Genomic DNA, 15,914 nt, shown 5'->3' with positions numbered 1-15,914 from the left:
TGGTATTGTTACGCAAGTGACAGCGCAGTGTGAGATTGTCCAGTCCTTTGTCACGAGTTGGTGAGGAGGGTAGGGATCTGATATCTGCTTTCCTCACATGGGGACCCCCCAAAATCCATACCAGACCCTTATCTGAGCACGCAACCTGGTAGGCCGCAGGAAAAGGGGGGGTCGAGGGAGCGGTCCCCCTCCTGAACCATACCAGGGCACATATTCTCAACATGAGGAGGGTGCTTTGGGGTCCCCCTCAAAACACCTTGTCCCCATGTTGATGGGGACAAGGGCCTCATCCCCACAACCCTTGCCTGGTGGTTGTGGGGGTCTGCGGATAGGTGGCTTATTGGAATCTGGAAGCCCTCTTTTACAAGGGGGTCCCCAGATCCTGGCCCCCCCCATGTGAATGAGTAGGGGTTCATTGTTCCCCCTCATTCACCAAAAAGTGTCAAAAAGAAATAAAACACACACCGTTTTTTGACAATTCCTTCATTAAAAATAAAAAAGCAATGCTCCCCAATGTAAATCCATCGTCAATCACTATGCCCTCCACCACCGCCGGACCCAAAAATAAATCTCCGTCCACGACAAAGGCTAACTGCCATATGCCTGCTCCGCCATCTGACAGTTCTTAACCACTTGCCCCCCGCCATATAGCAAAATGACGGCTGCAAATTGGTTTCAATATCCTGACGTCGCCAGGCTATCAAGCCGCTTCGTGCCCCTCGGGGACATGCATCACGGCGATCATTGTTGCAGTGTGTCAGTCTGACACACTGCAACACCGATCTAGGTAAAGAGTCTCTGACGGAGACTCTTTACCGCGTGATCAGCCGTGTCCAATCACGGCTGATCACAGTGTAAAGAGGAAGAGCCGTTGATCGTCTTTTCCTCACTCGCATCTGTCAGACGCGAGTAGAGGAAAGCCGATCGGCTGCTCCTCTGACAGGGGGGTCTGTGCTGATTGTTTATCAGTGCCGCCCCCCGAGGATGCCCACACTGGACCACCAGGGACGCCACTAGGGCCACCAGGGATGTCACCACCAGGTATGCCACTCTAAACCACCAGGGATGCCAATCAGTGCCCACAATAGGCATCACTGATTGGCAGGCATTATTGTTTGGCAATGATTGGCATCCACCCATACCATCAATTAGTGTACATCAGTGCCACCTATCAGTGCCCATCCATGTCCATCCATGCCACCTATCAGTGCTCATCCGTGCCGCCTATCAGTGCTCATCAGTGCCACCTATGTGTACCCATCAGTGCTGCATATCAATTCCACCTATCAGTGCCCATCAGTGTTGCCTATCAGTGCCCCATCAGTGCCACATATTAGTGCCCATCATCAGTGCCACCTCATCAGTGCCACCTCATTGGTGCCACCTCATCGGTACCCAGCAGTGTCGCCTTATCAGTACCCATCAGTGCAGCCCCATCAGTGCCCACCAGTGAAGGAGAAAACTTACTTATTTACAAAGTTTTGTAACAGAAACTTTTTTGGTCTTTTTTTATTTGTTTAGCAGAAAATAAAAATCCCAGTGGTGATCAAATACCACCAAAAGAAAGCTCTATTTGTGGGAACAAAATGATAAAAATTCAGCTCTGGTACAGTGTTGTATGATCACGCAATTGTCATTCAAAGTGAGACAGCGCTAAAAGCTGAAAATTGGTCTGGGCAGGAAGGTGTATAAGTGGCCAGTATTGAAGTGGTTAAATAGATAGGGGGTGGAGCCAACTGGCAACATCACCTGGTGGCACTGCCCCGTGTGACATCACCCTGACCCTTACCTATGTCAAACAGTGGAGCAGGCAATCAGTCCTTAGCCTTCGCCAAGGGCGCAGTTTTTCTTTTCATTTCTTTTCTTGGGTCTAATGGTGGCAGCGGGCGTCGTGATTGAGGATGGATCTATATCGGGGGGATATTGCTTTTTTATTTTGAAAAAGGAATTGTCAAAAACTGTATGTGTGTTTTTATTTCTTTTTGCTGAATTTTTTCTTTTTGCTGAATAAGTAGGGGTACAATGTACCCCTACTCATTCACATGGGGGGTGGGATCTGGGGGCCCCATGTTAAAGGGGCTTCCAGATTTCGATAAGCCCCCCGCCCACAGACCCCCCTGCCCACAGCCCAGGGTTGTGGGGAAGAGGCCCATGTCCCAAGGTGTTTTGGGGTGGGGAGAAAAAACTTCACCCCATGTTGAGGGCATGCAGCCTGGTATGATACAGGAAGGAGGCGTTCTCTTGCCCCCCCCCTTTCCTGGCCTGCCAGGCTGCATGCTCAGATAAGGGTCTGGTATGGATTTTGGGGGGGGCCCATGTGTTTTTTTTTTAATGTTGGCATGGGGTTCCCTTTAAAATCCATACCAAACCCAAAGGGCCTGGTATGGATTGGGGGACCCCCACGCCATTTTTTTCACATCTTTCTATTGCTGGCAATGTTTTTTTCACTTAGCTGTCAGTGAGAAGCCCACTGACAGCTGATGACTCATCTGTTGTAAAGGACGCCGCGCCCGACTTCCCAGCCTGCTCCTTAACAACCAGCTATTCACTGTGCCCTGAGTGGGAAAACCTTTGTGCAGCATGCAGTGCATTGTGGGGTGCTCAGCGGGCCAACATCCTGCCAAGCCATCTGCAAATTCGAGTGTTCGCCTAATGGGCTATGTTTGGGCCGAACTTATGCTCAGTCCGAACTGTTCACCCAGCACTAGTATTGAGATCTTAGAATACCTACAGGTTATATTCTGGTAACTGGTCAGAGGCATAACTAGAACCTTCAGGGCCCGGTGCAAGAAATCATGAAGAGCTCCCGACTCCAGCTGATGCCCTTCCCTCTGAGCCCAGGGCCCTTCTTACTGATCCCTGGGCCCTTTACTCCAGTTGCATGGCCTTTTAATATGGTCCCACAGCAGATCCCTTTCACATGTTCTGCAGTGGGCCCCTTCCTGCCGTCTTGGGCTTCCCCCACAGTGGTGGAATACCATGGCCTGGTTGCCAGTGCAACCTTTGTGACCCTGGCTATTTTGCCACTGGACAGTGGACAGTGTCAGTATGGCAGTAAACTTTGTCAGTAATGTGGTTAGTAGTTTTTAATTTTAATTTTTTATCTTTTTTTACAATTGTATTTTTTTATTATTTTATACAATTTTTTAGGAGCTTCATTGGGGGGCTTTGGTGAGAAACAGACCTCTGATGTTTCACCTTTGAGACAGAGAAAGGAAATTGAGGACAAAGTCCACCATCTCCATCTCTGAACCTTTAGCTGAATGAATAGATAGAAATAATTCAGAACAGAGCTTCCCGTTCATTCACAAACGGAAGCATAGGAAACACAGTTCACTATGCTTCAGTTATGAAGGAACACAGTAAATGATCAGTTACTGTGTCCATTCAGAAAAGGAAGGGCCGGTAAATGACATATTTACCTGCCTTTTCCCCTGCTTTCCATCCTGAAAGCATACCACTTCAACGGACGGCAGAAGAGGGGAGGGTGGGAGGCCAGCAACACTGCGGAGGAGGGGGACCAGGGGAGCACATGGGTATGGGGGCAGCAGGAAAAAAGTAACCAGGGCTGGTGCAAGGTGCATTTTGACTGTCACCATCCTCCAGCCAAACTTGCCACACACAATAACACACCTCCTGTATTAAGAGTGTCCCCTCTCTGGATGAAGGAGCACAGGGGGCACCTTCAGTCTGGGGAGAGGAGTGTTAAATGTACTAGCAGATTTAAATACACTAACAAATTGAAGTCAGCTCACACTTTGCAATCAGTTACAGCTGTGTCCCTTTTGGGATAAAGGTTTTACATACATTTTACTGGCCAGATCACCAGAAGAAAATAAAAGAAAGTAAGTCTAAAAAATAAAACTAATGCAGACATTACATCTAAGAAGAGAACCTGGGCAGTGTGATAAGAGGGGGGCAGTGTGACGAGGAGTATTGTGACAAGAGAGGGGCAGTATGATGGGGCAGTGTAACAAGAGGAGGGCAGTATGATAGGAGGGGGACAGTGTGACAAGGGGTATTGTGACAAGAGAGGGGCAGTATGATGGGGGCAGTGTGACAAGAGGAGGGCAGTATGATAGGAGGGGGACAGTGTGACAGGGGGGTATTGTGACAAAAGAGGGGTGGTATGATGGGGGCAGTGTGACAAAAGGAGGGCAGTATGATAGGAGGGGGACGGTGTGACAGGGGGGTATTGTGACAAGAGGAGGGCAGTATGATAGGAGGGGGATGGTGTGACAGGGGGGTATTGTGACAAGAGAGGGGCAGTATGACAAGAGGAGGACAGTATGATAGGAGGGGGACTGTGTGACAGGGGGTATTGTGACAAAAGAGGGGCAGTATGAAAAGAGGAGGGCAGTATGATAGGAGGGGGACAGTGTGATAGGGGGGTATTGTGACAAGAGAGGGGCAGTATGATGGGGGCAGTGTGACAAGAGGAGGCCAGTATGATAGGAAAGGGACGGTGTGACAGGGGGGTATTTTGACAAGAGAGGGGCAGTATGATGGGGGCAGTGTGACAAGAGTAGGGCAGTATGATAGGAGGGAGATGGTGTGACAGGGGGGTATTGTGACAAGAGAGGGGTAGTATGATGGTGGCAGTATGATAGGAGGGCAGTGTGATAAGAGCGGGCAGTGTGACAGGTGGATATTGTGGCAGGTGGGGGGATATTGTGACAGGAGAGGGGAAGGGGGACAGGGAGGCAGTGTGACAGGGTGGAGGGGGAGTATGGTGGGGCAGTGTAAAGGGGGTAGTGTGACAAGTGGGGGGGCAGTGTGATGGGGGTATTGTGACAGAAGGGAGGAAATGTGACGGGAGAGTATGACAGGGCAGTGTGACAGGGGGGTCAGTGTGACAGGTGGGGGAGCAGTGTGAAGGGAGGTGCTGTTATGTGGGCAGTGTAATGGGAGCAGTGTGACAGGTGGGGGGAAGGAAGGCAGGGGGGCAGTGTGACAGGTAGGGGGGCAGTATGACAGGGGGCAGTGTGAAAGGAGGGGGAATTATGATGGGGGCATTGTGACAGCAGGGGGGCAGTATGAAAGGTGGGGAGCGGTATGACGGGGGTTGTGTGACATGTGGGGGGCAGTATGACAGGTGAGGGCAGTGAGACAGAAAGGGGGCAGTTTGATGAGGGGCAGTGTGACAGTTAGGGGGGAAGTATGACGGGGTGCAGTATGACAGTGGCAGCGCGACATGTAGTGGGGGCAGTGTGACAGAAGGGGGGCAGTGAGACAGGAAGAGGGCAGTATGACGAGGGCAGTGTGACAACTGGGGGGGCAATATGACAGGTGGGGCAGTGTGACAGAAGGGGGAGAGTGTTACAGTAGGACACACCATGTACTCACTCTGGGCACTGTTGTGGCAGAGAATATATTTTTTATTTGCTAGGCTTCCTTGTGCAAGAAGCCTGGGGAAAGAAAATTCAGCCCTTACCTGGCAGGAGCAGCCTGGAACCAAGAATCAGGAGCCAGAGTCAGCAGTCATAGCAACCAATGCCTGCCAGAAACACAGAGGATGGATTGGAGGGGCGGCAGGGTGGCATATAGAGCAACCAATGCTCTGCATTCTCCTTCCTGCAGTTGCTGAATCCCCGCTTCTCCTCCTCTCCTTCCCGCAGCCTTTCAGCGGCTCCAGAGAGGAGAATGCAGAGCATTAGCTGCTCTCATCCAGGTGCAGACAAATATGACAGGGGAGCCACATGGGCCCCTGAAGCATGCGGCCAGATCGCAATTGTGACCCCTATAGTTACACCTCTGTAACTGATATATTATTGTCCAGCATGAAATTACCTTTTGAATGAATACATATATGATGGGTATCAGATGTCTATTTCAGCAAGGAGATGTAATGTGTCCCACCTGCCTTCCGTACCCTCTAATATAGAGGTATTCAGACTTAAAATGCTGATAATTAATAGAGACGTGTAAAGGTGTCCTTATTCTTGCTGTACTGGTATCATCTCAGGACTTATGAAACATACTTACATTGTGACTTTGTGGGTAGTAATATCCAGGGCTTTTTTCTCAAACAATAGGTGCTGGAACTCAACCACGACCCCCCAAAACCCCTCCCCCCACACACACCCTCCAAATCCCATCAAATAGTGGGTGTGGTCATATTTCACAAACAGTAGAAGGGTCTTAATGGGGCATTACATATCAGGATTGCATTATATACAGAGTGCAGAGTCCATGGGGGTTACACACGGAGTGCAGAGCTTTCACTTGTAAACACAGAAACCAGACGTCTGTGTTTACAAGTGATTGTGGTGAGCAGGCACCAAAGGCTCTGAGCCAGAGGTGGTGGAATTGAATTCCACCAAGTTCCCCCTGAAAAAAAGCCCTGGTAATATCCCATAATAGCCATCCAGAAATGTGTATTCGGCTTTTCTACCTGCTGAACTATTTATGACAGACAATGAGCCTGATACTATTATCAAGGACTGATATCTGCTTGCTGTTCTAATTGCTTAACCCTGGACTTGAAGGGTTTATGATGACTATTAGAGTCAGACTGGGATGTGTATTGTGTTAGGTTCTGGTAATGAGGTTTATGAGGACTAAATCAAAGGGTTGCCTGTCTGCCATGCTTTGTTATGCTGTTGGTTGATTTGGGTAAGAGGTTCTGCTGTGTCCTTTCAATGGACTGATAAGGATGTTTTGGAATGCAGCTAAAAGTTTGTGAATTGCAGAAGATGTCTATGATCTGTGAGCAGTAATCCCAGGAGGACAACATAAATATTTCCCAGCATACTTACCAGCCAGTCTGCAAAAAGACAAAACTAATTGTCCTGTCTAAAAATTCACACTAAATACAGAGAGGTTCTAGCTGCACACATTTCAAATATATGTGTAAGCTGCACTGCCCACGCCAAGCCTCCTCTGTATACTGCGCTCCTAACGCTATAGTTTTCAGAGTCTCCAGGTTGGAGCACATATAGCAGTGGAAAGATTAGGAGTAGGTTTGCCTGGAGGAAGCCCACTCCTCCTTAACTACTTGCCGACCAGCTCACGCCGATATATGTCGGCAGAATGACACGTACAGGCATATAGACGTACCTGTACATTGCCTTTAAGACGCGTCATTGTGGGCGTGCGTACACGCCCGCCGCCACGAGCTCCGTGAGTGTGATCACGGGTCCCGTGGACTCGATGTCCGTGGGGATACCCGCGATCATCTCACGGAGAGGAAGAACGGGGAAATGCTGATATAAACAAGCATTTCCCCATTCTTCCTAGTGACAGGACACTGATCACAGCTCCCTGTGATCCTGAGCGGTGATCAGTGTCGTGACACACGTATCCCATCCCCCCTACAGTTAGAACACATCCCTAGGACACACTTAACCCCTTCGGCGCCCCCTCCTGGTTAACCCCTTCACTGCCAGTCACATTTACACAGTAATCAATGCATTTTTATAGCACTGATCGCTGTATAACTGTGAATGGTCCCAAAATAGCGCCAAAAGTGTCCGATGTGTCCGCCATAATGTCGCAGTCACGATAAAAATCGCAGATCGCCGCCAAAAAAAATAAATTAATAAAAATGCCATAAAACTATCCCCTATTTTGTAGACGCTATAACTTTTGCGCAAACCAATCAATAAACGCTTATTGCGATTTTTTTACCAAAAATAAGTAGAATACATATCGGCCTAAACTGAGGAAAAAAAACGTTTTTTATATATTTTTTGGGGATATCTATTATAGCAAAAAGTAAAAAATATTGCTTTTTTTTTTCAAAATCAATGCTCTTTTTTTGTTTAAAGCGCAAAAAATAAAAACTGCAGAGGTGATCAAATACCACCAAAAGAAAGCTCTATCTGTGGGGCAAAAAGGAAGTCAATTTTGTTTGAAAGCCACGTCGCACGACCGCGCAATTGTCAGTTAAAGCGACGCAGTGCCGAATCGCAAAAACTGCTCTGGTCTTTGGCCAACCAAAAGGTCCGGAGTTGAAGTGGTTAAAGGCACAGGGACACAATGGATGCCCAGCAAGAGCACAATGACAGCTGAAGGCATCCAGTGTGTCTCCTGCCAAATTCTGCCAACAAGCTGTGCAGATAAGTGATAACCACCCCAATCTATAACAAGCTTTTGCAGTAAGGTGCACATGGAAAGGTTATACACATCACCTCTAAATTCTAAACAAGATGGCTGGCCTGGTTCTTCTCACAGTGTTTTTGGGTTTTCCCAGTTCACATTATCATCACAACAAGCATTTCTCCATATGTTACAAAATCTGGCCCCAGATTACCACAGTGATTTCCTATGATCGTCAGCTCCATCTATTGGCCATAATGAATTATTTTTCCTGAAATATCTCCATTAGTAAAAAATGTGAAATACCACACTATGGACATTAAATGGAGCTGATAATCATAGAAAATCACTATATGAAATAAATACGGCCAACATTCCTCACAGATGGGCAAATACTTGTCAATATGTTAATTTTAACCTCTACGTTTTTTTTTTTGAAAGCTTACACCACAAAATGTACTCAGCCAATGAAAGGTAATGACTCCATTTTTATTTTTCTACTGCTATCAATGGCCAACACGGTACAACACTTCATCCATGTCTTTAGTGATCTCTGATCTCCTTATGAACTGTTTATTACATGATGAAGATCAGCCATGGAGTATATCTGAGGTGTATATCAGGGTGTGCTTCTTCCCCACATGAGAGCTGTGATGTCCAGCAACAATAATATAGAAGACATTTCCCACACTCAAGTCACTAATACACCTCGAGGGTTGTGTGGGATCCCTGATGTACAGGAAGACAGGACTTCAGTGAAGAACAATTCCCTCACTCAGGACAGGAAAGTCGCTTCTCCCCGTGTGAGATCTCTGATGTCTGTAAAGATCGGACCTCCGTGAAAAACATTTCCCACACTCAGGACAGGAATACGGCTTCTCCCCTGTGTGAGATCTCTGATGTCTGTAAAGATGAGACTTCTGTGAAAACCATTTCCCGCACTCAGCACAGGAATACAGCTTCTCCCCTGTGTGAGATCTTTGATGTCTGTAAAGATTGGACTTCTCTGAAAAGCTTTTACCACACTCACGACAGGAAAGTGGCTTCTCCCCCGTGTGAGATCTCTGATGTCTGTAAAGATAGGACTTCTGTAAATAACATTTCCCACAATCAGGACAGGAATACGGCTTCTCCCCCATGTGAGATTTCTGATGTGTGTAAAGATGGGACTTCTGTGAAAAACATTTCCCGCACTCAGCACAGGAATATGGCTTCTCCCCTGTGTGAGATTTCTGATGTCTGTAAAGATTGGACTTGTCTGAAAAACATTTACCACACTCAGTACAGGAAAGTGGCTTCTCACCAGTGTGTAATCTCTGATGTATGCAAAGATTGCCCTTCTGTGAAAAACATTTCCCACACTCAGAACAGGAATGCAGCTTCTCCCCTGTGTGAGATCTCTGATGTTTATCAAGATGGGACTTCCGTGAAAAACACTCTCCGCACTCAGGACAGGAATATGGCTTCTCCCCCGTGTGTAATCTCTGATGAATGCAAAGATTGGCCTTCTGTGAAAAACATTTCCCGCACTCAGAACAGGAATGCAGCTTCTCCCCTGTGTGAGATCTCTGATGTTTATCAAGATGGGACTTCCGTGAAAAACATTTCCCGCACTCAGGACAGGAATATGGTTTCTCCCCTGTGTGAGATCTCTGATGTCTGACAAGATCTATTTTTTGTACAAAACATTTCCCACACTCAGAACAGGAATACAGCTTCTCCCCTGTGTGAGCCCTTTGATGTCTGACAAGATCTGGTTTTTGTACAAAACATTTCCCGCACTCAGAACAGGAATACAGCTTCTCCCTTGTGTGAGATCTCTGATGTCTGTAAAGATGGGAGTTCTGTGAAAAACATTTCCCACACTCAGTACAGGAATACGGCTTTTCTCCTGTATGAGATCTTTGATGTGCAACAAGCAGTGATTTTTTTACAAAACATTTTCCGCACTCAGGACAGGAATGTGGCTTCTCTCCCATGTGAGTCCTTTTATGCTCAATAAGATGGAGTTGAGAATGGAACCATTTCCCGCACTCAGTACAGGAAAACCTCTTCTCTGTTGGAAGGACGGCACCGTCCCTCACAGTCTGAGGTTCCTCAGGATAAGAGGAATACGATGGTCCATCTACACTGTGTGGTGCCGGATGGACATTGGAGGTAGTCGGGTTTTCTCCTGGACTATACTGTGTGATGTCCTCATCTTCTACTTTACAGTCTGGAGACAAAGTGAGACAATCCTCTGAGGTTTTCCTCATCTCCCGTCCATCTACTAAAATAGAAATAAAAAGATTATTACTAGACATGAGCAGATTGGGTCCCCTAAGTCCCCACCCCCTCTATCACTCATTGCCATCTTCCCAACACAAGAAGTCCTGCACTTCCTTATTTAGTCCATGAATTAATCATGAATAACAGCGGGGTTGAGCCCCACCAGAGGTCAGACAGTAAAGATGGGGGGAGAACAACCAAGATGAAGACTGGACCGATCCTGAAGACCACCATCATTGGGTTATTGACTCCTCCCTCATTATCACTTTCTGTTTAAGGTTCCAAAAATTGAGGATGTTATCACATTATTATCAACATGTAAAAATCTGTGCTCCAATCAAATCATCAGATATAAAATCGGAGCAAAATAAGTAATGCTTTTGTACTATACAAATTATTATATAGTATATAAAAGTTAAGACTATACAGTATCAGAATAATGTAATGTACAATATAAATTATACAGTGTAAGGGTCAGGACTCATAATATTGGTATTCAGTAATCAGTGGAAGCCTAAATGTTTACATGAGACAAGTTGCAGAGATCCCACACCGCTGCCTCCCATCTCCTGAGACTGCACTCAGTGACTTGGGTCTGAGACAAGAATTGTTCTGTCAGAGATCTTACTAGACCCGGGTATGGGGCAGAAGACCTAAAGCACATGTCCCAGGTGCCTAGTAACACCTATGGTGAAAGTCAACATTTTGCTGCCAGCTAAATCCCAGAATCTCCATAAATCCAGTCTAGATACATAAATTGTGTCTGCGAGAGAAATACAGGAATACAGGATGGGGAACACAGCTCAGAAAAGTGACCAGGGGATTACAGGCTGATATCACCCAGTCCTTGCCCTACTCTGGACCAATCAGTGAGCAGTATGGGTGGAGGAATGTATTTAGTGTTAATGACCCACCTGTGCTGATCTCTGTAGGAGTGTCCTCCTCTATAAATGTCCTCGTTATTCCATCCTCCTCCATAGACTGCTGATCATCCCTCACATACCTCTCTTCTTCTTCTGCTTTAACCTCAAATTCTACATCAATTGGATCTCCACTCTATATCAAGAAAATGAGAGTGAATATCATCTGTAAGATATAAGATTTATCATTGTGACATCACATAAAAAATCCACACAGAGTCTTTGTTTTTGTTTTATAAGCTCCATCCCTCCAACCTTGTAATGGTGAGGGATGGTGTGACCTTCCTGTGTGGAATCCCGGGAATACAGAGGACGGGGACATCTCTCTGGTGGGTTCCTGGTATTAGGTGGCTCCATCATATCCTTGTGTCCTTCTGAAAACTCCTCCATCACTCCATACTCCTCATCCTCCTCTTTATACTCTTCTTTAACATCAATATTATCATTCCTGAGGTTTCCACTCTGCAATATATAATAAAACATTCATTGTAACAAACATGCTGTGTATAAATCATAACTACCAATAATTGTCAATCATCTACCTGATGATGGTGAGGGATGGTGTGACCTTCCTGTGTGGAATCCCGGGAATACAGAGGACGGGGACATCTCTCTGGTGGGTTTCTGTAGCTGGATGACTCCACCATGGTGTCCTGGTATAGATCTTTGTGTTCCTTTAGAGATTCTGACTCTTCCATCACCCCATCCTCATCATCCTCCTCTTTTATCTCTTCTTTACCCTCAACTTTAGAATCTCTCAGGTTTCCACTCTGAATATATAATAAAACATTGACAAATTGTAACAATGCAGATAATGTACAGATCCTAATGATACTATCAGTGATTGTTCCTCATCTACCTGATGATGGTGAGGGATGGTGTGATCTTCCTGTGTAGAATCCCAGGAATACAGAGGAAGGGGACATCTCTCTGGTGGGTTCCTGGTATTAGGTGGCTCCATCATATCCTTGTGTCCTTCTGAAAACTCCCCCATCACTCCATACTCCTCATCCTTCTCTTTATACTCTTCTTTAACATCAATATTATCATCCAAGATGTTTCCACTCTAAATATAAAATCAAACATTAATTGTAGCAAATATGCTTGTATATAAATTAGAACTACCAATAATTGTCAATGATCTACCTGATGATGGTGAGGGATGGTGTGACCTTCCTGTGTGGAATCCCGGGAATACAGAGGACGGGGACATCTCTCTGGTGGGTTCCCATTACTGGATCCATCTGTAGGAAACACACACTGACTGAATACATTGTTTCTATGTGTTTATCAGATGACTCAATCCTTTCAAAACTGAGCTTGTAATATTTCCTCCTCCCCAATCCCTTCTACATGACTACCTCTCCCCTCTACCACTGAAATCAACTGCCAACCATTGGTCCCTCCACACATGCCAGTGTGCTAAGTGTAATTCTAGACTCTGACCTCTCCTACAGCCCCCACATCCAATCATTGGCTACATCTTGCCACCTTAACCTCCGCATCATTTCCAGAATTCTCCCCTTCCTGACTAACGACACCACAAAACATCTTATTCACTCCTTGGTTATTTGCCACCTCGACTACTTCAACTCTCTCCTCAATCACCGACCTTTACACAGGATATTCCCTCTTCAGTCTATTATGAATGTTGCTGCTAGACTAATACGCAAAATAGAAAAACAAACCATCAGGTTTAAAAAAAAAGGGGCTTCAATAGGGAGCTTGCAGCAGTTCCAAAAAAAAAAAATTAATAACATGTGGCTAATGAGCCAAATAGGAGTAAGCAAAACATTTGAAACCTTCACCAATATTGTTAAAACATTATAACAAAGTTGTCACAAGAAAAAGGAAATTGCCCGGGCTCACTTGCACATGCAGTGACTGTTCACACATACAGGGAGGGGTTAATTGACTGGATGTTGAAAGGCTAAAAACAGCCTCTGGTGACACCAAGTCTAAATATACTGGAAGTTCAAGGATCCCTTCAATCAATTGGTCAGGTAGTGGTGTCACAATATGAAACCAGGAATATCTAGGTGTGTGGCAGCCTGGCCCTGCGACCACACACATGTAGCCTCCATTCAGGCTCCACTCATCACCATACGGAGCGGGGACGGCTTCACTGAGATCCAGTGCATGTCAGAGCCATATCCACAGCCAGGAGAATCCGAATTAACACATACCTGGATGATTGCTTTAACTGTCTGAACTGACACAAAGACCGGCTTGTTGGACATCTGAGGAGCCGCTCGATATCAATCCTATGGTCACGTACGAACCGCGGAATAAAGCAGCATGGTGGGTGAGATATTCTTATAGGACGCTGCAGTCCCGTCATTCAGATCACTGAACATGCATTGTGATAGACTCACCCGGGACAGAGGCTTTTGGAGGGGACTGAATGCTAGCCTCTTTCCTACCGACTATGGACCCTGGTATTTGAGGGAGTAACAAGCATTTAGGAAGATATTCTGTTATGTAATGCAAAAGGACATTATTAAGGAGGCCATGGTGGTCTCTGCCAGCTTGAGATTCAGTGGACAGATGTACAGTATGTGAAAGGAATGCTGATTAATGAGATCTGGAAAGCCCTGGTCTTTCATCCAATAGTTTATTGTGCTAAATAACACACCTTTGTCTCCTAGCAAACTATTGGGGGATGTGTATATACTTATGTGTATTGTAAGTTGAGTGAGGAGAGGGCAAGTCTACCCTGAAAGGTCATATCTCTGAGTCACCAAGTCTGGGTAAATAATTAGATAACTAGCTCATGTTAATTTATGTTTCTGGTTACAGATGTATTGTTAGAGTAATATGAACAGGAGGGGGGGGGGGAACCGCCTCTTCAACTGTATATAAGACTGTATTCTTGTTCTAATAAACAGTTCATGCTGAGCAACCCAACCAGTATTGTCTTGTTTATGGTTGTTAGAGGTTGGAATATCTGATATCTATATTCAGACTGGGAGGAAGCGGTATATGACGAAAGCACTCAAGCGGAGTGTGGGACGTTTCGTCACATGCGTTATATATGCTAAGCTTTATATCAATCGGCTGTGGCAGCTTCATATACCAGAGATGATACACGTTCCTCGCATGCTCCCTTATAATCAAGTCCAGATGCCGGCCATATTTCAAAGCTCATCCATCTGAATGCATTTATGTCATCTAATTAGAATTTCACGTTGTGGCTTTTCTCCTACTGTTGAATTAACCAACTGCTGTGTCTCTAGACTGATATTCCTCATATTGTGACACCACCACCTGACCAATCGATCGAAGGGATCCTTGAACTTCCGGTATATTTAGACTTGGTGTCACCAGAGGCTGTTTTTAGACTTTCAACATCCAGTCAATTAACCCCTCCCTGTATGTGTGAAGAGTGTCTGCGTGTGCACGTGAGCCCGGGCGGTTTCATTTTTATTGTGACAACGTTGCCATAATGTTTTAATAATATTGGTGAAGGTTTCAAACGTTTTGCTTTCTCCCTTTGGCTCATTAGCCACATGTTATTTACGTTGTTTCTTTTCTATTTAATACATTTTGTACCTAAACCGCTGCGAGCTCCATATTGAAGCCCCTTTTTTTCAAACCTGCTGGTTTGTTTTTCTATTGTGCACATTTTCATGGCTTCAGGAACCCCAACCTATAAGTTGAGTCGGTAATATACATATAAATCAAATAACAGCATAGGTCTTCCCCTATTTTATTCTCTATTTTTGAGTTGCTTGACTAATACACCTTATTAAAGGGGTCGCCATTCTATGCATTAGGGTGAAAAACATTTTTTTAATGCAGCAGCGCCCCCAAGCCCCCCTTATACTTACCTGAGCCCCAAAATTTGCTCGACGGGAATGAGCACACCAGCTCCGGCCGATGTCTCGTGTCCTGATTGGATAGATTGATAGCAGCGCAGCCATTGGCTCCCACTGCTGTCAATCAAATCCAATGACGTGGGCGTCGGGGGGCGGGGCTGAGTCCGGCATTCGTGTCTATGGACGCAAATGATGGACTCGGAAACGCGCCCGCAAGGTAACCCCCTTGGGTGTGCGCTTCTCCTAGTGGGATATCTGATGTGGGGAGGAGCCGCGAGAGGCTCCTGGGGACCCCAGAAGATGAGCTGCACAGTGGAGGTAAGTATGACATGTTTGTTATTTTAAAAAAACGAACCTTTACAATCACTTTAACTGATGACTGCTGCCGCTCTCTGCCAATCCCTCCCCTGGCTTCCTCTACCCCACCGTTTAAAATTCAAATGCTAACTCCAACATGCAAGGGCATCCACAACATCGCCCCCATCTATATCACCAACCTCATCTGCAGATATTTACCAAATCATCCTCTCCACTCCTCCCAGGACCTCCTGCTCTCTAGCTACCTTGTTACCTTCTCCCTTGTTCACCTCTAGGACTTCTTCAGAGCCTCTTCCATCCTCTGGAACTCCCTGCCCAGTATGTCCGGTCAGCCCCTACACTGTCTGCCTACCCCACCACCACCTATGAACTGTCCCCGAGCCACCCCCATCAGACCACCCCCCACAGCTATAACTCTATGTACCACCTCCCCCTACCTTTTGTATTATTATTATTTTGTAGGGGAGTTGTCAATAGTTTTTCAGGTCTAGACCCGTTTCTTTAAGACCATATTCAATGTAGAGTTTAGTATTTTTGTCCCTGCTAATGG

The 15,914-nt window shown here is 45.9% G+C and overlaps 1 protein-coding gene across 1 annotated transcript in view; it reads right to left on the bottom strand.

Moving 5' to 3' along the window:
* The window catches only part of LOC141121952 (uncharacterized), a 234,718-nt gene that overhangs the window by 127,502 nt on the left and 91,302 nt on the right, over window positions 1-15,914 (bottom strand). The window contains 3 exon segments of the mRNA XM_073611718.1: window positions 11,771-11,998; window positions 12,088-12,294; window positions 12,375-12,472. Of these exon segments, the coding sequence (XP_073467819.1) occupies window positions 11,771-11,998; window positions 12,088-12,294; window positions 12,375-12,472 (533 nt within the window).

Source organism: Aquarana catesbeiana, unplaced genomic scaffold, assembly GCF_042186555.1.
Source record: "Aquarana catesbeiana isolate 2022-GZ unplaced genomic scaffold, ASM4218655v1 unanchor235, whole genome shotgun sequence".
Taxonomy (NCBI): Eukaryota; Metazoa; Chordata; class Amphibia; order Anura; family Ranidae; genus Aquarana; species Aquarana catesbeiana.
The sequence above is the reverse complement of the archived record's forward strand: the minus strand, read 5'-3'. Positions and strand labels throughout refer to the sequence as shown.